The sequence below is a fragment of the Theropithecus gelada genome, chromosome 2 (genome assembly GCF_003255815.1).
Source record: "Theropithecus gelada isolate Dixy chromosome 2, Tgel_1.0, whole genome shotgun sequence".
Classification (NCBI taxonomy): domain Eukaryota; kingdom Metazoa; phylum Chordata; class Mammalia; order Primates; family Cercopithecidae; genus Theropithecus; species Theropithecus gelada.
This window is the reverse complement of record NC_037669.1, coordinates 51,298,396-51,325,908: the sequence shown is the minus strand read 5'-3', so window position 1 is coordinate 51,325,908 and position 27,513 is coordinate 51,298,396. Positions and strand designations below refer to the sequence as shown.

Genomic DNA, 27,513 nt, shown 5'->3' with positions numbered 1-27,513 from the left:
TGCAGACTGGGCCGGGGGTGGGCTCGGGTCGGAGAGGTCACGGGGCTCCTTAGGTCACAGGCGGCAGGGCCAGAGAAACTCCCCCGCCCCTACGTTTAACCCGCGGAAACAAGGGCCCAGAGAGCGCGGACGCCAGCCCAAAGTCACACAGCGAAGCCCCGGCACAGCCCGCCGGGAACCTAGCGTTTCTAACCCTCAGCCTCTCGCTGTTTCTGCCCAGCTTGGGGAGCGCTGGAACAGGACCTAGGGTGATCGCGCCCCTTCCGCGACGCCGGTGTGAAACCCGCGCGGCCCTCCCGCCAGGGGGCGGAGCTTCCAAGCCAGGCGGGATTCCACCGGGTATTTGCCTGCGGAGGCGGGACTTCGGGCTTGATGGGCGTTGGGGGTGGCCTTCTGGCGGGCGGGCCCTCTGTGACGCCGATACTGGCGGGGCGGGCCAAGTCGGCCAGAGCTCCGCCCCCAGAGGACGCGACTAAGCCCGGGGGCGTGTCCTGCGCTGGTCCCACCCGCGCCCCGCCCCGCCCCGCCCGGTCGCGGAGCCGCGGCCAGCGCTGGGAGGGCCGGCCCCGGGATGTGAGTGCCGCGGGGTGAGGGCGGGGGTGGGACGCCCAGACCAACCCCAGGGGCTCCCAGGGGTCCCGGTGGGCGGGCACGCTAGGGCGAGGGCGGGGACGGCCGGGCGGGCGCGCCAGGTGAAGGCCTAGGTTTGCGGGTGAGGGACGCTCGGGACGGGTACTTCCAGGCCCTCTCGGCGCGCCAGACCAGCCCCGCGCCCCTGTTCGGTGGTCCAAGGGACGCGCGCCGGCCGCGGGCCCGGGCCCAGACCCGGAGCGGTCGGGCGACGTGCGCGGGTCTGACGTCTGCGCTACCCAGCCCCCTGGCTGCGCGGACGCCCCCACAGAGGCAGCCACGGGGGCGGATTTCTGTCTCTGAGTGACGACTGCCAGGGTGTGATGGGAAGGGTCAGCCGTGCAGCGGGGCCAGGGGACCCCTGACCCCCGCCCTGGCTCCGGTTGGGTCCCGATTTGCGTTTCTGAGCGCTTGCTGTGCTCGGCTCCTCAGTTGCATTCTCTGAGTCCTCACAACAGCCACACATTTTGCAGCCGAAGCCTTGTGCCACACAGCTGTGGGGGCAGTTATTACAGTGCAGAGGTGATGCGCGGAGGCCTTGCAGCCAGGCACACCTGAGTGTACGCCCGCTTCTCCACAGACCTGCACTGTGACCTTGGGCACACCTGGTCTGCTCTCTAAGCCTCTGGTGCGATTGTGGTGCCTACCCCCAGGGCTGCTGTGAGGACCGGATTGGAATTGGGTTCAGGGAAAGACAACCAGTGTAAGCAGCTGTTGTTGAGCGGCCCTTGTCTGTGGCTGAGGGGCTAGTGGTGCTGGGCAAAGGCTGGTGGGTCAGTACAGGCGGGCTCAGGAGGGAGCTGCTTTCTGCTGAGGCTGTCCCAGCTGTGCGTCTGTCCTTTTCCACACGGTAGGCTACACACAACCCAGCTGTACCAGCATGTGCCAGAGACACGCTGGCCAATCGTGTACTCGCCGCGCTACAACATCACCTTCATGGGCCTGGAGAAGCTGCATCCCTTTGATGCCGGAAAATGGGGCAAAGTGATCAATTTCCTAAAAGGTATGGAAGGCCCCCCTTGGACTATCATCTGCTTCCTCTAACCCACCTGTCCTCTCCGTCCTCATCCCCAACATAAGCCTCAGGCTCTCCCATCTTCAGTTTCAGCCCTCGGACTGCCTTCCAACCAGGCTTCCGCCCAAAAGGATTTTTTGAACAGATTCCTAAGCATGATATGATGTCCCTGGCTCAGACTCTCCTTGGCTCCCCATGCTGTGGACCTAAGTCCCGCCTCTGCCCAAGAGGCCTAGTGGAAAGGCAGCTGATTACTGATGGGCACAGGGAAGGTGAAGCTTGGAGGAGTCCATTCCCTAAGATTCAGAGAGTCAGGAGGTAGAGCACCTCCACTGCACCTCCCTTGATTACAGATGGGGGAAATTGGGGCCCAGAAAGATTAGGAAACGTGCACACAGTCACACAGTGACTAAGAGGCGGAGTTGGATTTGGAATTCAGAGCTCCAGGCTCCCCACCTTTAGGGCTCATCCCCCTGAGCAAAATGATGCTTCAAAGAGCACATCATTTTAACTGTGGTTTGTAATCAAGGGGCCTGATTTAGCTGGGAAATTCACTTAAACTTGTTTTAAAAGGAAACATTATGTCATCAAAATGGGAAAAGGCAGTTTCACTTGCCATAAATAGGTCATGGTAAAAAAAAATAAATGGAATGAAAACAACAGTATAATTTAATCCAGGCTGGTTACTATTGCCTGCAGGCTGTGAGACTGATTGGTGGTTTGAACGGAAGATGAGCAAAGCACAGGCAGGTGTTGCGAGGCCATGCCTCACTGAGCCTCCTGTGATATCATCAGAAGGTGGAGGGAGGCAGGGTGCAGTGGCTGATGCCTGTAATCCCAGCACTCTGGGAGGCCAAGGCTAGGGGATCACTTGAGGCCAGGAGTTTGAGACAAGCTTGGACAACATAGCAAGACCCTGTCTCTACAAAATAAAAATAAAAAAACTTGGCTGGGATAGTCCTAGCTACTTGAAATGCTGAGGCAGGAGGATCACTTGAGCCCAGAAGTTCGAGGTTGTAGTGAGCTATGGTTGTGCCACTGCACTCCAGCCTGGGCTACAGAGCAAGACCTTGTCTCACATTTATTTATTTGTTTATTTATTTATTGAGACAGGGTCTCACTCCCATCACCCAGGCTGGAGTGCAGTGGTGGAATCAAGGCTCATTGCCGCCTCAACCTCCCTGGCTTAAGTGATCCTCCTACCTCAGTTTTTGATATTTTGTAACATGAGGTCTCACTATGTTGTCTAGGCTAGTCTTGAACTCCTGGGCTTAAGCAATCCACCTACCTCAACCTCCAAAGTGCTGGGATTACAGGCGTGAGCCCCTACACCTAGCCAAGACCCTGTCTCTTTAAAGGAATTAAAAAAAAAAAAGAAAAGGGAAAAAAAGGTGGAGGGAGAATTCCTAAGAAGAGTTTTTTTCACTCTGAGGGTCAACATCCCTGACCCTTGTGTCACCTGCTCCTGAAGGTTGTCTGGCACACCTGAGCCCTCCTTGTGACTATTAGTGGTTTGGGAAACATGGGGATCGCTGTGTGTACAATGTTCAATGCTCCTTGGCCAGAGGGACTGGCCACCGTCCACAATGGCTGTGGAGGCTGCCCCTTCTCAGAAGGCCCAGAAGCCAGCAGTGCCCACCTACCCCTGGGGCAGGGGCTGCCACAGGCCAAGTCTGCAGCCTGCGGGAGGGTCTGGGGCTGGCCCTGGCCTTGAGGTCAGTGGGGAAGCAGGGTGCTCCCTCTGTGGTTTCAGAAGAGAAGCTTCTGTCTGACAGCATGCTGGTGGAGGCGCGGGAGGCCTCGGAGGAGGACCTGCTGGTGGTGCACACGAGGCGCTATCTTAATGAGCTCAAGGTACAGGATGTCGGGCCTGGGGGGCTGCGGGCGTGGGGCAGGGGGCTGCTGGCCAGGAGTGTCCAGAGGTAGGAGGCGGCTCAGCCTGGGGAAGCACAGTCCCACAGGGCACCCGTTCATGTCCCTAGTGTTCGGGGAACATGGGAGTCTGTGGTCCCCAAGAGGAGAGAGGTCATAAAAAGGCAGACCTCAGTTTGGGCCAGGCCACTCTGAGGGTGGTGACCTCCCCTTCTCCAGGGCATATGAAAGCCTTCATAGGATTTTAGGCTCTACATTATGACTTTCAAGCTGTGCTCTGTCGACGGGCCTCAGAGACCCCAGCCCCTATCCTCCTCCAACCATAGCTCTTTCACTTTGGCCTATTTTGTTTGTTTGTTTGTTCATTTATTTTTTGTTTTTGTTTTTGAAATGGAGTCTCACTGTGTTGCCCAGGCTGGAGTGCAGTGACATGATCTCAGCTCTTCCACCTCCCGGGTTCAAGCAGTTCTCCTGCCTCACCCTCCTGAGTGAGTAGCTGGGATTACAGGCGTGTGCCACCACGCCTGGCAATTTTTTTTGTATTTTATTAGAAATATGGTTTTGCCATGTTGGCCAAGCTGGTCTTGAACTCCTGACCTCAGGTGATCTGCCCACCTTGGCTTCCCAAAGTGCCAGGATTACAGGCGTGAACCACTGCACCCACCCGATTTTTTATATTGGGCTGAAGTGTAAGACTCTGATCTAAGTACCTCTGCTAAAGATTTGTTGAAATTGTTGGTCTAAAAACTAATTTGAAACCCTCAGGGCTCAGCAGAGAACAGAAACAAGTGGTAGGGCCGGTGGTAGAGTCTGGGGTGAACTGGAGAACTCCTGCCCCTTCCCAAGGGGCTGCTACTGAGCTCCACTGTGGACCCGGCATGACCAGAGCACCTGGTCTTCAAAGAGAAGCCAGGAATCCAGATTATTAAGTGACATTTCCTGATTTTTTTTTTTTTTTTTTTGAGACAGAGTCTCACTGTTGTTGCCCAGGCTGGAGTGCAGTGGCACAATCTCAGCTCACTGTAACCTCTGCCTCCTGGGTTCAAATGATTTTCCTGCCTCAGCCTCCCGAGTAGCTGGAATTACAGGTGTGAGCCACCACACCCGGCTCTGATTTCTTAATGTGGCACTCATTATAAGATTGTAAAAGCCCACCTGTAGACTGAACTGGGCACACTGACTGCCTGCTTGTGACCTCTTTCCAGGGGAGGACACAGCTCCCATTAGTGGCTGAAGTTCTGAGGGCTGAGGCATTCAGTTCAGTGCTCTTTGTGGGAACAGAGGGGAGGTTGGGGCAGGGGCTTGCATTGGAATGTGGTGCTGCCAGCCTGCCCTGCGGTCAGGGATGCCTCAGGTTATCTGCCCCAAGAGTGTGGGAGCCCCGACCCCCAGGCTGCCTGGCTGGGCTCACCTTAGACTCAGAGCCACAGTGGATGCCTGAGGCCAGCAGGCCTCTCTGCTCCACAGGTGGAAAAGCCTAGGTCCAGAAAGAGACTGTGCTTGCTCAAGGTCACCTGGGAAGTTGGCCGGGCCTAGGGGAGACCCTGGACGGTCATCCAGTCCAGTCTTCGAGGTTCCCAGTCAGGGCTGCTGCCTCCCTGCTTTCCAACCCCAGCCTGAGCTGTGAGAATTCTAGATAGGGCCACGACAGTGTGAACGCATGAAAGATTACCAGGAAGAGGTTGAAACCTGGCTTCTAGGAGAGAGAGGGGTGTGAGGCCTTGGCAGGAAGCCCAGTGCTTGGCTGCCCTGGTTTCCTGGGGCCCAGGCATGCGTGGTCACAGTCCGCAGCCTAGGGCTGGGCCAGGAGGACATGCCTGCCAGAGTCCCGTGGGTGAGGGGAAGGCAGGGACAGAAGGCGCTCAGCTGGGGCAGGGAGAAACCAAAACAGAATGGGGCCAGGGTATGAGTGAATCAGCTGGGGACGGGGGCCTAGGCTCCAGGGTCCCACCCATTTGAGGGGCCTTCAGGGGAACTGTGTAGGGCAGGCCGCATGCCTGGCCTTGGTCCCCCAAAAGCCTGAAAGCAGCTTACTATGTGATATATAATAATACAAAATAGCTGGGTGTAGTGGCATGCACTTGTAGTCCTAGCTACTTGGGAGCCTGAGGCAGGAGACCTTGAGCCCAGGAGTTTGAAGCTGTAGTGAGCTATGATTGTACCACTGCACTCCAGCTGGTATGACAGAGTGAGACTGTCTCTTAAAATAAAACAATAAAAGTATTAACAGGTAGAGTCCCAAGTAGAAAACTGAGGTCGAGGGTAGGAGGAGAATTCAGATATGTCCACTGAGAAAGTTAACCAAGATGGTGATCCAGCTGCATATTTGGCTTGGAGCTCCCTGGCAGCCAGAGCAAAAGGAGAAACATAATGGTTTCTATAGCACCTATTAAGATGAAGAAGTAGGCCAGGTGCAGTGACTCACGCCTATAATCCCAGCACTTTGGGAGGCCGAGGTGGGCAGATCCACCTGAAGTCGGGAGTTCGAGATCAGTCTGACCAACATGGAGAAACCCTGTCTCTACTAAAAATACAGAATTAGCCAGGCATGGTAGCATATGCCTGTAATCCCAGCTACTCGGGAGGCACTTGAATCTGGGAGGCAGAGGTTGCAGTGAGCCAAGATTGCACTACTGCACTCCAGCTTGGGCAACAAGAGCAAAACTCTGTCTCAAAAAAAAAAAAAAAAAAAAAAAAAAAGATGAAGAAGTAGTCATTCAACATGTCTGTATTGAATGCCAACTGTGTGCTGAGTACAGAGAGTATAAGACAGCAAGGCTCCCTGTCACCATGGATTTGCATTTGAGTTGTGGAAGATTAAAATTAAAGAAGTGACCACCCAAGAGCATTTCAGAGAGCACCAAGAGCTGTGAAGAAAGTGAAAAATAGAGGGTAATTGGGTGGTCAGGGAGGGTCTCCCAGAGGAGGTAATGTTTGAGTTGAGACTAAAAGGAGCAGGTGATACTCATGTGGAGCCTTTTTTTTTTTTTGAGACTGAATCTCACTTTGTCGCCCAGGCTGGAGTACAGTGGTGTGATCTTGGCTCACAGCAACCTCTGCCTCCTGCTTCAAGTGATTCTCCTACCTCAGCCTCCCAAGTAGCTAGGATTACAGGCACCTACCACCACACACAGCTAATTTTTGCATTTTTAGTAGAGATGGAGTTTTACCATGTTGGCCAGGCTGGTCTTGAACTCCTGACCTCAAGCAATCCATCCGCCTCGGCCTCACCGAGTGCTGGGATTACAGGTGTAAGCCACCACTCCTGGCCCTCGTGTATAGCTTTGAAGGAAGAATGTTTCAGAATCCCAGGCCTGGAGGGTGGAGGGGACTTGATCTCCCAAAGGGGAGAAGAATGCTTGGGAGGCTGGATGGAAGGGAATAAAACATTGTACTTGTACATGGCACAGTCAGGGAGGCCAGAGCCCCAGGCCACATAAGTCTTGCAGGCCGTGGGAGGAGTGTACATTTTGTTCCAGGGACCTTGGACAGTCACAAGAGGGTTTTCAGCAGGAGGGTGATATGGTGTGACATGCCCTTGCTGCCCAGGTGGGACCCAAGCCCATTTCAGACATCATCTGGCAGCTAGGGCTGCAGCTCAGGAACATCTCCCACCTCCCCGCAGACGTCTGCAATGTTTTTTCTCCTTCCTCTGCTGTGGGTGTCCAGAGAGTACCCTGGAGAGTCCTGCAGGTTTCTCAGGCTGCTTTTCCCTGGTCATTCTGTGTGTACTGTGTAACATCCACCCTCTCCCCTGCCTCATCCCATTCTGCCCTCATCCCCTGCCTAGGGCTCATGCCTGACTCTGTGCTGGTGTGGCCTTTGATACTTAATAAACAGGGCACTGAAGGAGAAGCAGGAGCTTGATGTTTGCAAGACGTCAATTCAGGGAAACTATGTTTATCAAGCTCCTACTGTGTGCAAGGTCCAGGGTTGGCCCCTCTGAGGGTGGCGGTTGAGCTCCCCAACACCCCAGCACTGGGCTCTTGCCTTTGGTTGATTCTTGGGTGACAGTTTGCCATGGAGTGTGGGTTAGTGCTGGACAGCATCTGACATCTTGCCCCTGTGCACTCTGCACTGGACGGTGCTCAGGACCCATGGATCCAGCAAGTGCTCAGAGGGCACCCCTCTGTGATCTAGGTGCTGCAGGGATGGGATGGAGCAACAGACAAGATCCCTTTTCTGGTGGAGCTGGCATTTAGGTGAGAGAGTCAGATAATAAATGTAATAATTAAGTAATGAGATAATATGTTAGATGGTGCTAAGTGTCGTGAAGAAAGGAAGGGACAGCAGGAAAGAGGGTGGGGAGAGCTGGTGAGAGGGTGGCAGTTTTAAACCAGTGTCAGGAAAGGGCGTACTACTGTGATCACAGGTGACGTGTAATCAGACAGGAAGGGAGTGAGGGAGTGGGTGATGTGGTCATCCGGGGAAGGGCATTCCAAGCAGAAGGAACAGCAAGTGCAAAGATCCCAGGGCAGAACTATCTCCCATGAGTTCCAGTATAGTGTGGAGAGGCAACACAGACCATAGCTCCATGGAGCACCTGGAGGGACCCTGGAGAGTCTCTAGGGGAATGAGCTCCTCTTGGTCTCCAACTCTCTTTCTCTTCTTCTTCCCTGAGAGGGGCTCCTCTCTCCTTTAAAAAAAAAAGTTTTTTTTAAATTGTGGTAAAATTTACATAATAAAATTAGCCATTAACCACTTTAAAGTGTACAGTTCAGTGGTGTTTAGTCCATTCACAAAGTGGTGCAACCATCATCTCTAGTCCCAAACATTTTCATCACTCCAAAAGGAAATGCTGTGTCCTTTAAACAGTTGCTCCCCATTTATTCCCCCAAGTCCCCTTGGTGATCACTCACCTGCATTCTGTCTATGGATTTGCCTATCCTGGATATTTCATATAAATGGAGTCATACAGTATGTGACCTTTTGTGTCTGGCTTATCTCACTAAGCACAGTGTTTTCAAGGTTCATCTGTGTTGTGTTGTAGCATGTATCAGTACTTCATTCCTTTTCACAGCTGAATGATATTCCATTGTAAAACACTACATTTTGGGCCGGGCACGGTGGCTCAAGCCTGTAATCCCAGCACTTTGGGAGGCCGAGATGGGCGGATCACGAGGTCAGGAGATCGAGACCATCCTGGCTAACACGATGAAACCCCGTCTCTACTAAAAAATACAAAAAACTAGCCGGGCGAGGTGGCGGGCACCTGTAGTCCCAGCTATTTGGGAGGCTGAGGCAGGAGAATGGCGTGAACCCGGGAGGAGCTTGCAGTGAGCCGAGATCCGGCCACTGCACTCCAGCCTGGGCGACAGAGCGAGACTCCATCTCAAAATAAATAAATAAATAAATAAATAAATAAAAAACACTACATTTTGTTCATCCCTTCATTAGTTTATAGGCCTTTTGGCTATTGTGAGTAGTGTTGCTGTGGACATGTGCATACGTGTATTTATTAGAATACCTGTTTTCAGTTATTTGGGGTATATACCTAGGAGTAGAATTACTGGGTCACATGGTAATTCTGTTTAATTTTCTGAAGAACCGCCAAGGTGATCTCCACAGGGGCTGCACCATTTCCACCAGTAATGTGCCAGGGTCCCAGTCTCTCTACATCCTTTTCAATGCTTGTTATTTTCTGGTGTTTTTGTTTGTTTGTTTGTTCTGTTTTGTTTTTTTTCCCCAGTGTGGCCATCTTACTGGATGTGTAGTGGTATCTCATGGTTTTAATTTGTATTTCCCTAATGGCTAATTAACACTGAGGATCTTTTCATGTGGTGGTTGGCTATTTGTATATCTCATTTGGAGAAATGTTTATTCAAATCCTTTGCCCATTTTTAAAATTGGCTTGCCTTTTCGTTGAGTTGTAGGGTTCTTTATATATTCTGGATATTATATAATTTGTAAATAACTCCTCCCATTCTGTGGGTTGTCTTTTTTTGATAATGTCATTTGATGCACAAAAAATTTTAATTTTGCTGAAGTCCAATTTATCTTTTTTTTTTCTTTTATTCCTTTTCTTTTGGTGTCATATCTAAGAATCCATTGCCAAACCCAAGGTCATGAAGGTTTACCCCATGTGTTTTCTGCTAAGAGTTTTATAGTTTTCACTTATATTTAGGCCTTGATAAATTTTGAGTTAATTTTTGTGTATGTGTGAGGCGAGTCCAACTTCATTGTTTTGTACTCAGATATCTAGTTCTCCCAGCACCATTTGTTAGGCTGCTTTTCCCCCATTGAATGGTCTTGGTCCCTTTGTAGAAGGTCAACTGGCCATAGATGTATGGATTTATTTCTGGACGACTCTCAATTCTATTCATTTTTTTGGTTTGTTTGTTTAAGAAAGGGTTGCACTCTCTCGACAGCCCAGGCTGGAGTGCAGTGGCTCCACCTCGGCTCACTGCAACCTCCATCTCCTGGATTCAAGCGATTCTCCCATCTCAGCCTCCCAGGTAGCTGGGACTACAGGCGTGTGCCACCATGCCTGGCTAATTTTGTGTTTCTTCGTAGAGATGGAGTTTCACCATGTTGGCTAGGCTAGTCCTGAATTCCTGACCTCAAGTGATCTGCTCACCTCAGCCTCTCAGAGTACTGGGATTACAGGCATGTGTGAGCCACTGTGCCCAGCCAGTTCTATTCATTTGATCTATATGTCTGTTCAATACCACACTATTTTGGTATTCTTACTGTGGCTTACTGTGGTTATTGTGGCTTTGGAGCAAATTTTGAAATTTGTAATTGTGAAGCCTCCAACTTTGTTCTTTTCTTTCTCTCTTCTCTTCTCTTCTCTTCTCTTCTCTTCTCTTCTCTTCTCTTCTCTTCTCTTTTCTTTTCTTTTCTTTTCTTTTCTTCCTTCCTTCCTTCCTTCCTTCTTGAGATGGAGTCTCACTTTGTCACCTATGCTGGAGTGCAGTGGTGCAATCTCGGCTCACTGCAACCTCCACCTTCTGGTTTCAAGTGATTCTCCTGCCTTAGCCTCCTGAGTAGTGGGATTACAGGCACCCGGCACCACGCCCAGCTAATTTTTCTATTTTTAGTAGAGATGAGGTTTCACCATGTTGGTCAGGCTGGTCTCGAACTCCTAACCTCGTGATCTGTCCACCTCTGCCTCTGCCTCCCAAAGTGCTGGGATTACAGGCATGAGCCACTGTGCCTGGCCAACCTTGTTCTTTTTCAAGATGGTTTTGGCTATTTGAGGTCCCTTGAGATTCCATGTGAATTATAGCATCAACTTCCATTTTTTGCAAAAAAGGCCATTGGGGTTTTGATAGGAATTGCATTGAGTAAATTGCTTTGGGGAGTTTTGCCATCTTGACAGTAATCAGTCTTTCAATCCGTGAACATGGGATGTCTTTCCATTTATGTATGTCTTTAATTTTTTTCAGCAATGTTTTGTAGCTTTCAATGGACAAATCTTGCACCTCTTGGTTAAATCTATTCCCATGCATTTTATTCTTTTTGATGTTATTATAAATGAAATTGTTTCAATTTCCTTTTAAGATTGTTCATTGCTAGGCTATACAACTGATTTTTGTGTGTTGATCTTGTATTCTACAACTTTGCTGAATTTGTTTCTTAGCTTTTTTTTTTAGATGGAGTCTCACTGTGTCACCAGGCTGGAGTGCAGTGGCATGATCTCGGCTCACTGCAACCTCCGCCTTCCCAGTTCAAGCGATTCTCCTGCCTCAGCCTCCCGAGTAGCTGGGACTGCAGGTGCACGCCACCACGCCCAGCTAATTTTTGTATTTTTAGTAGAGACAGGGTTTCACCATGTTGGCCAGGATGGTCTTGATCTCTTGACCTCATGATCCGCCCACCTCAGCCTCCCACCTCCCAAAGTGCTGGTATTACAGGCATGAGCCACTGTGCCTGGCCTGTTTCTCAGCTTTAATAGTTGTGTGTGTGTGTGTGTGTGTGTGTGTATTCTTTAGGATCTTCTATATGTAACATCATACTGTCTGTGAAGAGAGGTAGCTTCCTTTCCAATTTGGATGACTTTTATTACTTTTTCTTGCCTAATTCTCTGATCGGAACTTCCAGTGCTATGTTAAATAGCAGTAATGGAGCAGGCATCCTTGTCTTATTCCTGATCTTAGACAGAGGGCTTTCCATCTTTTACAGTTGAATATAATGTCAGCTGCGGGGTTAAATTTTTTTTTTTTTTTTTTTTTGAGACGGAGTCTTGCTCTGCCGCCCAGGCTGGAGTACAGTGGCCGGATCTCAGCTCACTGCAAGCTCCGCCTCCCGGGTTCACGCCATTCTCCTGCCTCAGCCTCCCGAGTAGCTGGGACTACAGGCGCCTGCCACCTCGCCCGGCTAGTTTTTTGTATTTTTAGTAGAGACGGGGTTTCACCGTGTTAGCCAGGATGGTCTCGATCTCCTGACCTCGTGATCCGCCCATCTCGGCCTCCCAAAGTGCTGGGATTACAGGCTTGAGCCACCGCGCCCGTCCCGGGGTTAAATTTTTTAATGCCTTTTTTCATGTTGAGGGAGTTTCCTTCTGTTCCTAGTTTGTTGAGTGATTTTATCACAAAAGGCTGTTGAATTTTGTCAAAGGCTTTTTGTGCGTCAACTGGGAGATCGTGTTTTCCCCTTCTCTGCTTTTGCTCCCCTTCTACTGGTAGAAAGGACCCACCTAAAGCAAACAGTGGGGGCCCTAGAAGGGTTGCAGCCTAGCTCTTCTCTGAGAGCGGTTCTTGATTTGAACCTCTGAGGGTAGGGGGTCCGCCTGAGGAAACCACATGTCTGGAAGGTGGAGGCTTGTGGAGCTGAGTGGATGGGGCAGTAGGTACCAGAGGTGTGGCCAGCCCCAGTCATGTCCTGCTCTCTGTGGGGTCCCTCAGAGGCTGACGTGTTATGGGGGCCCTGATAGCTGGCCACATGCAGGCCATGCCCTTTGGCGGGTGGTGGCATCAGTCTGGGGCAGACCTCCCATGCTCACATAGTGTGCTCATTCACCCAGCACTGCCTTAGGTCGGATTCCCTAGGATGGTGGCTCTCAGACCCAAGCAAGTATCCGAAACACCTGGAGGGCTTGTTCCAGAAGACGGCTGGACCCCTCCCAGAGTTTTTGATCCAGGTTGTCTTGGGTAGAGACTGGGAATCTGCATTTCTAACACATTCTCAAGTGCTATGATGCTGCTGGTCTGAGAACCACATCCCTGGAAACAGAGTCTGAGATGGTGCAGGCGATTTCAGATGAAATCTGCAAGAGGCATAGGCAGTGTGGAGCGGGCAGAGTGAGCAGCTAGGTACAGATGTGGGTTTGGAGATGTGGCCTCAGCTTGATTCCACGGAGAGCTCTGGGGTGTGACTGTCACCACAGGGTTGCCCTGCCCAGAAGCATGTGGCCTGGCTGTTACAGGCCCTTGGCAGTCATGGCTCTCCCGGGATGGTGCAGGTGAGTGAGGTGGCCTCCATCAGGAGAAGGGCTCTGGTGCACCAGCCAGAAAAGGGAATCAATGGCATGCATGGCCAGCACCTACTGTGTGCCAGGCATGGCCTCAGCACTGTCTGCACAGCAGTAAGCAGACGCATGCTGTCCTCCTGGAGCTGGCATCCTTTTGAGGGAGATAGATACTAATCAGGACAGTCTGTAGCCTCAGGGAGAAAAGTGCTATCTGGGAAGACGAAGCCAAGGTGTGGGCTCCAGGGGTCCCTGGGTGGGGGTATGTTATGTTATGTTATGTTATGTTATGTTATGTTATGTTATGTTATGTTATGTTATGTTATGTTATGTTATGGAGACAGAGTTTCACTCTGTCACCCAGGCTGGAGTGCAGTGGCACGATCTCGTCTCACTGCAACCTCCGCCCCCCAGTTCAAGCGATTCTCCTGCCTGAGCCTCCTGAGTAGTTGGGAATACAGGAAACCACCACCATGCCTGGCTAATTTTTGTGTTTTTAATGGAGTCCAGATTTCACCATGTTGGCCAGGCTGGTCACGAACTCTGGACCTCAATTGATCCACCTGCCTCAGCCTCCCAAAGTGCTGGGATTACAGGCGTAAGCCACCAAGCCTGGCTGGGTGGGGGCATTTTAGATTAAATGGCGAGGATAGGCCTCTCTGACTGGTTTCTACCTCTAAGTCCTCATCCAAAGCCTTATTTTATAGATGAGACAGAGGCACAGAGAAGTGAAGTCTAAATTCACATACCCAGTGGCAGAACCCAGACTTGGACTGGTTTGACTGTGGGGAACTTCTGGGCCTGTCCACACCAGTCCTAGCCTCACCCACAGTGCCCTTGCCCAGGGCGAGACTATCAGGGAGCCCGACCTGCTGGCAGATCTGGGCGGTCCCACCACAGCCTGCTGCACGTCCCAGATAAGGTATCTGTCAGCAGCGCTGCACCCCCCCACCCGCCCCATCCACAGCTCCCTCCAGGGCTATTCCTGGAAGTGTTGGTCAGAAAGTGAATCTCCAGATGTCACCTGGTGGTGCCCTGAGCTCCTCCTACCTGCCACCTCCTCTGACCATACAGAGCCTGCTCTAGCCCAGGCCCTCTTCCCTCTCCTCCCCTCACCCAGGGCCCCGCCACTAGTCCACCCCATCCGCTCTGTTTATTTCTCACCTTGGCCACTGATGGGTGGTTTTTCCTAGAGCAGTGCTGCCCTGTGGAACCTTCTGCAATGATAGAAATGCTCAGACCTGCTCTGTGCAGTCCAGTCGCCACTGGCCACACATGGCTTTTGAAATATGGAGAGTGTAACTGAGGAACAAAACTTGAATTTTAAAAATTTCGATGAATTTACAATCATTCGTAAGTAGCCACCTGTGGTTGGCAGCCAGTGGATTGGATGGTGCTCAGGTCTAGGGTGTTGGTAACCACATCACTGCCTTGTGCAGAAACCACTGCTGCACCAAGAGAAGGCCCAAGTGCCAGCCTCCTCTTCACTGCCCGAAGCCTGCTGCTCCGCCGAGGGGCTCATCTCCCAGGAACGTTGGCACAGCAAACACACATGCTTTCTCCTGTGGGGGCTGGTCCCACTGGCCAAGTCCCACGCATGCTCCTGGGTGGCTGCACCTGGCCCCTGGACCAGGTCAGGCCCAGTCTGTGGAGGATACCAAGGAACCTCTTTGAGGTTCTCAAGTGTGTCCCATACCACTGCAGTTTTGCAGAAGGTTAGTGTGTGTGACTTAAAAAGCAAAGAGGGCAGGCAGACTTCCTGACATCTCGGGGGAGCAAAGTTAGAATGGATTATTTGCCGCAGAACTTCTCAGAGCCTTTAGCATGCTAGGGTGTGCTGCGAATATCCAGGAGGCAGGTGGCATAAGCTGGTGCTTCCCAAACGACTTGCCAGTGGGTGCTTCCCAAGCGACTTGCCAGTGGAAGCCTTCTCGAGGAGTGCTGTGCGAGACCCGTGGCTGTGGAGCACATGAGAGAATGCCTTTCTCGTGGTTGGTGTCCATGCTGGGCTCTCGGCTGCATTGTCTTCCAGTCTCTGTCCGCTGCTGGCTTCCCAGGGAGGGAGGGAGGCTGTGACTCCATGTGCTCCTTCAGCAGCTCGTTTGTTTGCTCATTCATTCATGGAAAACCGTGATTCCATGTCGGCCACACGTGGGACCTGTGCTGGGCAGTGGGATGAGTGTGGTGAACAAGAGGAGCTGATGACCTTGGGCAGGGACCTTCCTTCTCTGGGTCTGTCCCGCATCACACATGCATGCACACACACACGGACATACCTGTGCACACACGTATACACAACACACATGCACACACATACACACACTCATGGGTGTGTCCTGCAACTGTCCAGCTGTGCTGGTCCCAGCTCTTACACTCTCACCCCTTCCCAGGCCCTGCGATGCCTCCATGTTACAGCCAGAGGGCCTGGGCTTGTGGAAGTGGTGCCCCATGGGCACCTCTCCTTCCCGACCATGCGTGGGACCCTGCTCACTGGCTTCTCTACCAGAGTAAGGGAGTGATGCCAGCTTCCCCTGCCTTCAGCTGCCCTTACAGGCCTAGGCCGGTGGCCACGGGCATTCCCCAGCAGCCTGGTGCCTGGCACCCCTAGGACCATGACAGGAGGCCTCCCCTGGTGGCCAGGGCCTAAGCCATGAGGCCCCTCCTGGGGCCTGACCTAGGGTGTGTCCTGCCTCTTGTCCGGCCCCAAGCAGCCTGGCTACAGCACCTCCTGGCCCTCTGAGGTTTGTCCCCACTCTGCCATCACACCATCCCTAGCCATCCTCTCCCTCCCTGCTGCCTGCTCTCCGTCATTGAACATGCTCATGTTTCTCTCATCCTAAAACTCCTCCTCCTGGTTGGTGAACGCAATGGCCACACTTCCCACTTTCCTCTCATGGAATGTCTCCGCAGCTTTGGTGCCTCCCTCCACCCGCTCCTCCCAGCCACCCTCTCTCCACCTGGCCTCCTGAGCACTGCGCCTCAGGTCTTTCCACGCCTCACCCTGTCCCAGGGAAGCCCTTGATTGTCCCCGGGGGTTCTCTGTCTGGGCCTTGCCCTTCAGCGTGGGAATCCTGCAGTCCCAATCCAGCCCTTCACCTCCCACTCTCCCACCCCTGTTCTGAGCTCCAGCCTCACTTAAACCTCAGCTGTCTCACCTGGCTGCCCCAGGGGCTGACTTGGCCCATGGAGAGCAGAACCTAGTGCCATCTCTACCCTGCTTCAGGTTCACCTCTGAGTGCCATTACCCTCACAGGCCCCAGACTTGACACCTGAGCCCTCCACCCCTTGTCCCCACATGCTGCCGGCTAACACCTGCCCCTGTTACCACCCTAGACCCTTCTTATCTCACACTTCCTTCCTGGGGCTGCTGCTTCTCTATCCTTGTTCCCCTAATTGGTTCTCCTTGCTGCAGCTAGAGCAGCTTGAGACAGCACCATCTATGGCTCCCTACTGCTCTGACGACAATGTGTGAGCCTGTGCTAGCAGACCAGGCCCTGTGTGATAAGCTCAGCCTGCCCTGTTCCAGCTGCACTCACCTTCTCTGGATCATGGACTCACTTCTCTGCCCAGTTACCTTTTTCCCTTGACCTCCGCACTTGGATAACTCCTATTCGCTCTTCACCTCCTGCAGATGCCACCGCCTCCAGAAAGCCTCTCTAATGACCCCCACCCAGTTCTCCTCCTCATCACCACACTCATCACACTGCAAATAAGTGCCTGCAAGTGTCCTGGCATGAGAATGGGCCCGCCAGTGCCCACCTGGGGCACCTAGCAGACACTTAGTAAATATTTACAAAGTGAGTGGCTCTGCCTCGCGTGGGTGGGGAGCAGGGATGCATTTTCAGCCAGGAGATGGCTTGGGGTTTGGGTGCAGCTGGGCAGCCAGTGCTATGGATGTTTACCTGGTGGACTTGGAGGTCACAGGGCACACTCTGTCCTGATCTTAGTGCTGATACCTTTCAGGTACCCTAGACCCCCCAGCCCCAGCAGCTGGAGATGAGGGTAGTGCATCCCTTTTGCCAGGAAGGTCTGATTCCCAATGGACGAAGAGGCAATGCAGTGTGAGGGAGCAAGAGGCCAGGGCTCCCGTCCCAGCTCTGTCAGTGACTCATTGTGTGGCCTTGGGAAGATTCTCACTGCCTGGGCCTCAGTGTCCCCTTCTGTACAGTGGATGGTCTAGACCAATTTGTTATCCCAAAGCAGCAGCCTGCGCTGCTGACTTGGAGCCCTCTGCAGCTCCTGTTCTGGGCACAAGAGGGCAGCCAAGGGCCTCAGAACGCTGAGGAACCCTGGCCCACTAGCTTTAAGAAACGCATTGTGCAAACTGCTCTTTACTGAGCCCAGAGCTTGTCAGGAGCCTGGTAGGGTTGTGGCTCTGGCTCTCATTTCTACCAAAGGAAGTGTGCTTGACCAGGGAGTTCATCCAAGGGTACCTGGAAACTGTCCTCAAGGCATTTCCTGGGGATCTGATTTCTCACGGGTTGCCCTGGGGTGGGGCAGCGGAGGCCAACAGCCCCTGTCTTTTTCCGCAGTGGTCCTTTGCTGTTGCTACCATCACAGAAATCCCCCCTGTTATCTTCCTCCCCAACTTCCTTGTGCAGAGGAAGGTGCTGAGGCCCCTTCGGACCCAGACAGGAGGAACCATAATGGTAGGTGGGGTGGGGGGGCGTGGCCGGGCTGGGGGCTCCCATACCGCATGGTCCTTCTCACTTCCTTTGCCCTGGAATGCCCTCCTCCCACTTAGTAGTTGAACAGAATCCTAAATATTCCTCAAGGCTCGGCAACAATGACCCTTTCTCCAAAAGCCTTTTTTCCACATCTTGGGACATTAGCATTCTCATCGTTCCTTCTCCTATGACTTCCTATTGGTTACCGTAATTGCTAGTATATAATATATCTCTCCATCCACCAAAGCGGATACCCTAGCACTATGGCTCTAATGCACACCCCCCTCCCCCTGCCAATTTTTTTTTTTTTTTTTGAGTAGAGTCTCGCTCTGTTGCCCAGGCTGGAGTGCAGTGGCGTGATCTCGGCTCACTGCAACCCCTGCCTCCTAGGTTCAAGCGATTCTCTTGCCTCAGGCTCCTGAGTAGCTGGGACTACAGGTGTGCACCACCATGCCCAGCTAATTTTTGTATTTTTAGTAGAGATAGGGTTTCACCATGTTGGCCAGGCTGGTCTCGAACTCCTGACCTCAAATGATCCACTGGGATTACAGGCTTTGAGCCACCACGCCCAGCCCTAATGCACCCAAAATTAAGATGGAGAACTGATCCTCCATGACTTCAGTGATGAATAAGGCTCCACCTCTCCCCCACCGTGGGTGTGGCAACAAAAAATCCCTGCAGCAAAATTAGGTTTCACATTGTGTGTGTGTTTTTTTTAAAAAAATGTGCCACAGACTGCCTAGTTATTTGCAGATAGAGGAATGTTTCACATGCAAATGTATGAGGATCTAACCCAGCCCTGGATCACTACCTACTGATCCCCTACTGTTCTGTTATCTTTGTAAATTTGTACTTTTTTTAGCTTAGTAGAATATTACTGCCCATCCCCAAAACTATGATTTCCTAGAATATTTCAGTATTCAGTCCACTCTATTTCTTCTTTTGCTTGTTTGTTTTTTTTGAGACAGAGTCCTGCTCTGTCCCCCAGGCTGGAGTACAGTGGTGTCATCTTGGCTCACTGCAACCTCTGCCTCCCGGGTTCAAGTGATTCTCCTGCTTCAGCCTCCCAAGTAGCTGGGATTACAGGCACACACCAACCTGCCTGGCTAATTTTTGTATTTTTAGTGGAGACAGGGTTTCACCATGTTGGCCAGGCTGGTCTTGAACTCCTGACCTCAAGTGATTCACCTGCCTCGGCCTGCCAAAGTGCTGGGATTACAGGCGTGAGCCACTGTGCCCGGCCCAGTCTACTATATTTCTATGAGCAAAACTTTGCCTGTTTTCCCTTTGAAAGCCACGTCAAAATTATTGTCAGCTCATATGTGATGGATGATAAGTACTTTTATGTTTTCCAGTTTCCTTGCACAATTGCAAAGGTGCTTATGCACTGTACATCTCATATGCCAGCCAACCTGGCACTTACTTCCTAGACTGTTGCTTGGGGTAGGGAGTTCCTTCTATACCCCTACCTTGTAGCTCAGCTCATCCTTCCCCCGGAGCTGGCTAGAAGCAGTGTTTATGGAATGAGTGCATGAATCAGTGAATGAATGAGTGGAAGATGGGCTGCCTGTGCCCACTCACCCTCTGCTTGTCTCCAAAGGCAGGGAAGCTGGCCGTGGAGCGAGGCTGGGCCATCAACGTGGGTGAGTGCTGGGAATGTCCTCAGAAATGTCCAGCCATTGGTAGAACTGGCCTGAAAGGGGGCTGGAGGAGGGCAGGAGGATCCTGGAGGTGGCAGCTGTGAATTCAGAAGCTCTGGTGTCCCCTAGTCAAGTGGCCTGGAGGTTGATATGTAGCCTCCTAGTACCTGGGAGAGACTGACCAGTGCCTCCATCTGACGTGGGATCCTTGTCTAAAGAGGTCCCCGGGTGGCTCCCCAGCCCTGCGTTTGCACACTTCCAGTGGCAGGGAGCTTCCTCCCTTCCAGAGAGCCTGTGCCATCCCTGGGCAGCTCAGCATGGTCTGAAGCCTGCCTTGTGTCTTCCCTGAAGGACTCCACCTGTGTCCTGGGGCCCAAGATAGCCCACAGAGGCTTGGTCATGTTGGGTTGGGTGGGCACACCCAGGGTCAATACCACCACCTTCTCAAGAGTCTGGAGGGCCCATGCTCCCTAGCCCCCTTGACTCTCCCACAAGATTGTCTCATGGGAGGGCTGCACGCGAGTCTCCCTTGTCCCTGTCATTGTCCCTCCTGTAGGCACAGCACTTGACGTTTGGAAAGCTCTTTTTCACCAGACTCTTTTTTTTTTTTTTTTGAGATGGAATTTTGCTCTTGTTGTCCAGATTGGAGAGCAATGGCATGATCTCAGCTCACTGCAACCTCTGCCTCCCAGGTTCAAGCAATTCTTCTGCCTCAGCCTCCTGAGTAGCTGAGATTACAGGCATACACCACCACGCCTGGCTAATTTTGTATTTTTAGTAGAGATGGGATTTCTCCATGTTGGTCAGGCTGGGTCTTGAACTCCTGACCTCGGGTGATACGCCTGCCTTGGCCTTCCAAAGTGCTGAGATTACAGGCATGAGCCAACATGCCCGGCCTTCACCCAGACTCTTATTTGAGCTGGGCATAATTGTCAGGCCCGTCTCACTGATGAGGAAATGGACATGGAGAGATGCCTACTGGCTTGTGTAGAGCCCTAAAGCAGGGTCCCCCAGCCTTTGGCTGTGAACTCTGCAAGGGAGAGGCCACCCTGGGCCACTGCACAGTTAGGGGGAGCCCCACTCTCTAGGGGCTTGGTTAGCATTAGGTCTGGCATAGTGGTGATGTTATGGTACTCTGCCGCACCCAAACCAACATGACCAAGCCTCTGTGGGCTGTCCTGGGCCCCAGGACACAGGTGGAGTCCTTCAGGGAAGACACAAGGCAGGCTTCAGACCATGCTGAGCTGCCCAGGGATGGCACAGGCTCTCTGGAAGGGAGGAAGCTCCCTGTCACTGGAAGTGTGCAAAGGCGGGGCTGGGGAGCCAGCCGAGGACCTCCTTAGACAAGGATCCCACGTCAGATATGGGAGTGATTTGTGCCCTGCGTGTCTACAGCAGGGTTCCCAGGAGGGCCCGGATGGCCCTCCCCATGGTAGGTGTTACTGCCTGGTAGAGGTTAAGAGCCTGGATCCCGTTCCACCCTGGGTTTGATCCTGGTTCTGTCATTACCTGGCTGTGTGACCCTGGGCAAGTTGCTGAGCTCCTCTGTGGCTCACTCTCCTCATCTGTAAAATGGGGAATGGTGATACTAATGCCCCTTGTAGGGCTGGAGGGAATCTTCAGCAAGCTCAGTGCTCAGTCAGGTGTTCACTGTGGCTGTCGTCTCATCATTATGAGCCAACAATAGCCTCCTGGGCGGTGGGAGAGGCAAATTCCTGGTATCCATGGGGCCAGCTGCACACTGTCTGATGGAGCAGTTGTTGGGCTCAACTGCAGAGGGCCCCTGCAATTCAGGCTATCCCAGGGGCTGCAGGGGAAGGGGTCTCTGTGGGCCCTGGGACTCTGAGGCTATGTCTCAGGGTTGAGGGGTGATGGATCCCGGGCTCTAGGGCCCTCCTCGTGGTTGTAGGCAGTCATGACCAGCAGAGGGTGCCCTTTCTGACCATCCGCTTTGGGCGCTGGCAGTATCCGCGTGGCCCCCATGCCACCACTCCTTCCTGGTTTGGGGAGCCATATGGAGGCAGGCCCAGCTTGGTGGGGACAAGAAGCAGCTTTCTGCCTCAGGAATGATGAGCTCTCTGTTGCTTGGGGGTGTGAGTGGCACTGGGGACTTGCTGGGGACACCCTGAAGACGTGGCTGCCTTCTGGCCTGGGGATGGTGACATGCCCCGGCACTCAGCTCGGTTTGCCGACCCAGAGTCCGAGGTGCCGGTCCCTGAGAGCTGAGCAGGGAGGATGCTGGGGGAGGTGAAGGGATGGAGGAGCTCCTGGACTGAGCCTGGGAGCCTGGCTCTGAGCAGCACCGCTCTCTGCCCTTCTGCAGGGGGTGGCTTCCACCACTGCTCCAGCGACCGTGGCGGGGGCTTCTGTGCCTATGCGGACATCACACTCGCCATCAAGGTGTGTCTATGAGCATGTGGGGTCTCACCTCCAAGAGCCCTCCTGGAATCCTCCCCACAGCTCCAAATGAACTGTGCTCACCCTGAATTATAGACAAGGAGCCTATGCTGGAGCAGGGAGGGGGCTTGTCTGGATTGCTCAGCCAGGCTGGAACCGAATCCAGATCTGACACTTGCTCTTCTTCCATGTTGCTTAGAAGGGTTGCCTGTGGTGGAAGGGAGTTATTCCAGCCTCCCACAGCCAGGGGACGACACAGGGCCAGGATCTGCTGTATAGCCACATATTAAGTTGTAGGAAGAAGGGCATGGCTGGCAAAGGGAGTAGGGAGTGGAAAGAATGATGGTGCTGATAGCAGCTGGCACTTCTGCATGCTCCAACCCGCGCTGTGCTCCAGGACTTACTCCCTAAATCCTCGCAGGCAGACGGGGCCCACAGAGGTGAGGACATGCAGCTAGCAGGGGCAGAACTGGTGCTGGCCTCTGATCTGTGGGGCCCCACAACTCCCCTGCCACTCTGTGCCTGGCCTCGTGCTGGGCATCAGGAACAGGCTGACCTGTTCCTATGTGTCGCTGCTTTCACGGGGCACATAGACTGATGGGGGAGGCAGGCCATTAGAAGAAGGGGGAAGCACAGGAGACCTTCCTGGGGAGGAGGGAATGAAGGCTTCCTGGAAGAGGGGGCATTTAGGACTTGGCCTTGTAGGATGAGGCAGAGGTTGGGGAATGAAGTCCCAGGGCTGTGGGGATTCTCTCCTTAACCCCTACACATTTCCTAGGGAATCTGGGAAAATGCAGGGCCTGAGTGACCCATTTACCTCCTGACCTATGACCCTTCAGGGTACAGGACATGCTCCCTCCTCCAGGGAGCCTTCCCTGACCACCACCTGCATGCACACATGGAGCCCCACAGCTGGCGCTGCACAGCTCTCCCTGGCAAGTGACATCTTTGCTGGGTGGCCTGATACCCACAAGCATTAGGCCCCCACCCCCGCCGTCAGGGAGTTGCTCTAGGGCTGGGTCCTCTGGCCTCCCAAGGTCCTCACATCTACCCTCTCCTCCCTGGCAGTTTCTGTTTGAGCGTGTGGAGGGCATCTCCAGGGCTACCATCATTGATCTTGATGCCCATCAGGTGAGTGCTCTGCAGGGGCTAGACTCTTGGGGGACCTGCCACCCCCAGTTCCAGAATCTCCCCGGGCCAGGAGAGTCTCCTCCTCATGCCCCCACGGCTCTCACGGCTTCTGTCTTCTATCTCTTGGGCTACAAATGCAGGGTCTGTCTTTGTCGCTCTGTCCAGGACAGTAGGTCCTCCTCATTGCTCCTGAGGGGCCTCCCTCCCTCCTCCCAACTGCCCCCACATGAGGCTCTTCCTGAAGCCCACTCTGATGGGACTGCTCTCGTGTGCAGAGCTCTGCTGTGGGTCCCCATTGCTTATGAATAATTTGGGGCACTGCCCCCTGCCCAGAGCTGCTGAGCACTGGCGACCTGCCCCTCGGGTGGATACCCACACACATGGCTTGGCTCGGGCACCTGGGGTCGCCATTTAAGAACTCGGCGCCTAGGGAGTAAAGCATCAAAACAGAGGGTTACCCCCTCTTCAGGACCGCTAATGAGGCCAGTGCCTCTGGTCAGACAGGAAGGGTACCCGGTGGGCTCCGGAAGGCACCCCCCGCACTGCTACTGCTGTGGCTTTGTGCTAGTTGGGGAGCTGCCTTGGGTTCTTGTGACCCTGAACTCCTAAGTCAGGTTACATGTAGACAGTCCTTTATAGTTTGCTTTTCACATCCCTGATTCCAACCAGTCCCACCACAGACTTGAGAGGGCAGCAGAGCCGAATTTCTTCCTCTGTTAGGGAACCTAAGAGGCCTGGGCTTGCTCAAGCCCATGCTAGAAGGTGCCGGGGCCTGGTTTTAAGGTTGAATCCCAGCTCTGCTCCTTAACAGCCATGAGACCTGCTGTCCCCGAGAGCAGGCTGTGCTGCCCTGGCAAATGAGTTTCCTGAGGCGTGGCGGCGGGGTGGCGGAGCCCCAGCCTTGCCTAGGGCACCTGCCTGAGAGCGGCTACTGTGACCTCCCCACAGGGCAATGGGCATGAGCGAGACTTCATGGACGACAAGCGTGTGTACATCATGGATGTCTACAACCGCCACATCTACCCCGGGGACCGCTTTGCCAAGCGTAAGCTGCTGCCCCTACCCTCGTCTTGAGGGTGTCCTTGTGGGTGAGGCTCTCTCCTGAGTGTCTCCTGCCTGCTAGGCCCTGCAGAAGCCACTGCGGTGGTTCATAGCATGCCTATGAGGTGATCCTTTCCATTTTACAGATGAGGAAACTGAGACCTGGAGAAGTCACTCGACCCACCCAAGATCACATAACCCTGTCCAATAAACATGCATCTGCCTGGCAAAGAAACCAGAAAGGATGAAAGAAAAAAAAGAATAGGATTTTTTGAAAATATGAAATAAGAAATAAATTCACATAGGCCAGGCGTGGTGGCTCATGCCTGTAATCCCAGCGCTTTGGGAGGCTGAGACGGGCAGATTACCTGAGGTCAGGACCAACCTGACCAACACGGAGAAACCCCATCTCTACTAAAAATACAAAATTAGCCGGGCATGGTGGCACATGCCTGTAATTCCAGCTACTCAGGAGGCTGAGACAGGAGAATCGCTTGAACCTGGGAGGTGGAGGTTGTGGTGAGCCAAGTCGCGCCATTGCACTCCAGCCTGGGCAACAAGAGCGAAACTCCATCTCAAAAAGAAAAGAAAGAAATTCACATATAACTGTTAAAATGAAAATGCATTAAACTCATCAATGAAAAGGCAGAGACTCTCAGATGAGATTTGAAGACAGGGCTGCCACCTCCACAGGTAGGGGACATTTTTGCACCAGCTGCGGTGAGTCTGGTGTGGATAAGTCAGCAGCTAGTATGGCCCAAGGAACCAGTTTCTGAACAGAAGCTCACATGTGCTGAGCCTGGGCTTAAGGGCAGGGCAGGGCGTCCACATGTGTAGCGAAGGCCTGGAGGAGGCAGTGAAATCTTACATTGCCTACACAGATCTCCACACCCCCAGGGCAGTGTCTCAGCTTCAATGCCCCTTCTCTCCTTTGAGTCCCCCTTTTTGCAGCTCTTGGTTCTCTTTTCAGCTTAGTTTTGGGTGGAATGAGACCGAGCAGTGCTGAATCCAACAGACCAGTTTCCAGTCTTGTCTAGTGTCCACAGTCTTGTCCTGAGCCTCAGTTTCCCTTCTCTATAAATTGAGGCCATCCATGTCTCTCTCCCAGAGGCCATCAGGCGGAAGGTGGAGCTGGAGTGGGGCACAGAGGATGATGAATACCTGGATAAGGTGGAGAGGAACATTGAGAAGTCCCTCCAGGAGCACCTGCCCGACGTGGTGGTGTACAATGCAGGCACCGACATCCTCGAGGGGGACCGACTTGGGGGGCTGTCCATCAGCCCAGCGGTACGTCCTGACTCTGGGGACTGTGGGAGGGTCTGCTCTGTGGACTCAGCGGCAGCAGGAAAGGTGGTCGGCCTCATGTCAGGGAGGAGATGGGCTGAAACAACAGCAGTTTGGAGCAGGGCTGGCCCTGCAGCAGGACTTCCTGACACCATGGGGGTCTGGCCTGCCTGAGTCACCCTCCTCTTCCCCCAACAGGGCATTGTGAAGCGGGATGAGCTTGTGTTCCGGATGGTCCGTGGCCGCCACGTGCCCATCCTTATGGTGACCTCAGGCGGGTACCAGAAGCGCACAGCCCGCATCATTGCTGACTCCATCCTTAATCTGTTTGGCCTGGGGCTCATTGGGCCTGAGTCACCCAGCATCTCAGCACAGAACTCAGACACACCGCTGCTTCCCCCTGCAGTGCCCTGACCCTCGCTGCCCCGCCTGTCACTTGGCCCCGCCTATCCGCCCCTTAGTGCTTTTTGTTTTCTAACCTCATGGGGTGGTGGAGGCAGCCTTCAGTGAGCATGGAGGGGCAGGGCCATCCCTGGCTGAGGCCTAGAGCTGGCCCTTCCTCCACTTTTCCCTGCTGGAAGCCAGAGGGGCTCGAGGCCTCTATGGGTGGGGGCAGAAGGCAGAGCCTGTGTCCCAGGGGGACCCACACGGAGTCACGGGTCCATGGGTCGAGGGAGGCAGGCAGTTCACTGAGAATCGGAGAGGACAGGCTAGGTCCCAGGCACAGCAAGGGCCCTGGGCTTGGGGTGTTCTGGTTTTGAGAATGGCAGACCCAGGTCAGAGTGAGGAAGCTTCCACCTCCATCCTGACTGGCCTCCCTCCCTCCCCTTGGTCGTGGGATTTGCTGCCCTCTTTGCCCCAGAGCTGAAGAGCTACGGGTGCTCGTGTGGATGGCCCGGGAGGTGCTGCAGCTAGGCCTCCAGGTGGACCTGGTTCCCAGGCAGCAGGTGGAAACCCTGGGCCTGGAGGTGAGGGGCGGTCAGGAAGGGGTACAGGTGGGTTCCCTCATCTGCAGTTCTCCCTCAATAAAGCAAGGTCTGGACCTGCCTTCCCAGGCCCTTCTTTGGGGCTGAAGGTGGGAAGGCCTGCAGCCCCGGATCACTGCCTTAGCAGTAGTCTTGCCTGTTCAGTGCAAGGGGCAGGTTTTAGGGGAGGAATTCTTAGGTCAGGGACAGGCCTCAGCCCTGTTGTCTCCAGGGGGCTGCTGACCCAGGTGAGGAGGGGGCAGAAGAAGGGTGGGAGACATGAGCAGGCCAGGCTCACAGGTGGAAATCAGAGATGCAGGCTGGTGGCCAAGCCAGGTCCTGTAGGAACCCAGGCCCAGGGAGGAACCCAGGTACTGGTGAGGTGGGGCAGGGTTTCCTGGAGAGAGGGCAGTGAGGATCTCTATCCGGCCTGGGGGTTGTGAGCATAGGTAGCCGGGGCAGGGCCCTGGGTGGGACTGTGGCCTCCACTGGCCTCACCAAAGTGCCTGGGCCCCGATCCCTGTCCGTGCCCAGGGCCCCCAGGTGGGCTGGGTCTCTGGCCTGTTCCTCAGCCCTACTCATGGGGACATTCAGGGGCCTCCAGGAAGTGGGCGGGGGAACATCCACCCCTGCTAGCCAGCAGCTGTGGCCCTGACCAAATCAGGGGCTGGGGAGGGAAAGTGGGTCCGCTGAGATGTCCCTGCTCCATCAGCCCCCTACAGGACTTACGTTCATCACAGTGAGGGGGTGCTCCCACTGTCTCCCGCCCTCCCTCATGCTCCCTCTGCTGCAGGGAAAGGGTTCCAAGATCACAAATTGTCAACAACGCTGGCCTCCTGGACCAGACCCCGAGGCTCTAACAATGCACTCTGAGATCCCTACCCTTGCTGTTGGTCTCTGTCGCTGACTCGAGGCACCTAACATCCGTTCACACCCAACTCAGGCCAGCGAATTCTGGGGCTCAGCCACAGACATGATTTGTCACTGTTGAGCTTCTGTTCCTAGAGAACCCTAGAGGCTTGATTGGCCCAGGCTGCTGTGTGTGCTGGAGGCGAAGAATCCCGACCTTCTGGGGGTGGAAGGAAATGAAAATGGAAAGTTCTTGTAGTGCAAGGCCTGACGTGGGTAGCTGCTCAATAAATGCTAGTGTGTTATTCCATCCTCTGAGTCCCGTGGAGTTGGTAATGATTCCGATTTCACAGGTGAGGAAACTGAGGCTTGGCAGGGGTGAGAAATTTGCCCCAGGCCACACCTCTCAGCAGATCTCAACAGTGGTAGAGCCAGGCTTGAATCCAGCTCTGCCAGATTCCAAAGTAAAAGTTCTCAGCTGCCTCACACTTGGCAGTGGGGTGGGGTGGGGGGGAGTTACTCTCTGGACAGAGACGGGTCTAGGGTCCCTGGGGGATAAGGTCACGGGGTCTGGGACAGCCTGGGAACAGGTGGGCAGGCACAGCTGGGCTGT

General features: G+C 53.8%; 1 protein-coding gene across 3 annotated transcripts; it reads left to right on the top strand.

The window, feature by feature from the left end:
• Window positions 1–387: 387 nt before the first annotated feature.
• On the top strand, window positions 388–27,207 carry HDAC11 (histone deacetylase 11). 3 transcript variants are annotated; one of them, XM_025376736.1, is made up of 10 exons: window positions 388–573; window positions 1,485–1,633; window positions 3,399–3,499; window positions 17,459–17,575; window positions 19,194–19,236; window positions 21,557–21,633; window positions 22,699–22,761; window positions 23,710–23,806; window positions 24,911–25,089; window positions 25,285–27,207. In XM_025376736.1, coding segments are annotated over exons 1-10 (1,044 nt in total). In that variant the 5' UTR covers window positions 388–571; the 3' UTR covers window positions 25,501–27,207. The 3 variants fall into 3 exon arrangements, with proteins under 3 accessions (XP_025232521.1, XP_025232523.1, XP_025232522.1); XM_025376737.1 differs by having other exon boundaries at window positions 568–692; window positions 17,528–17,575; XM_025376738.1 differs by lacking the exons at window positions 17,459–17,575; window positions 19,194–19,236; window positions 21,557–21,633.
• The last annotated feature ends 306 nt before the right edge of the window (window positions 27,208–27,513 follow it).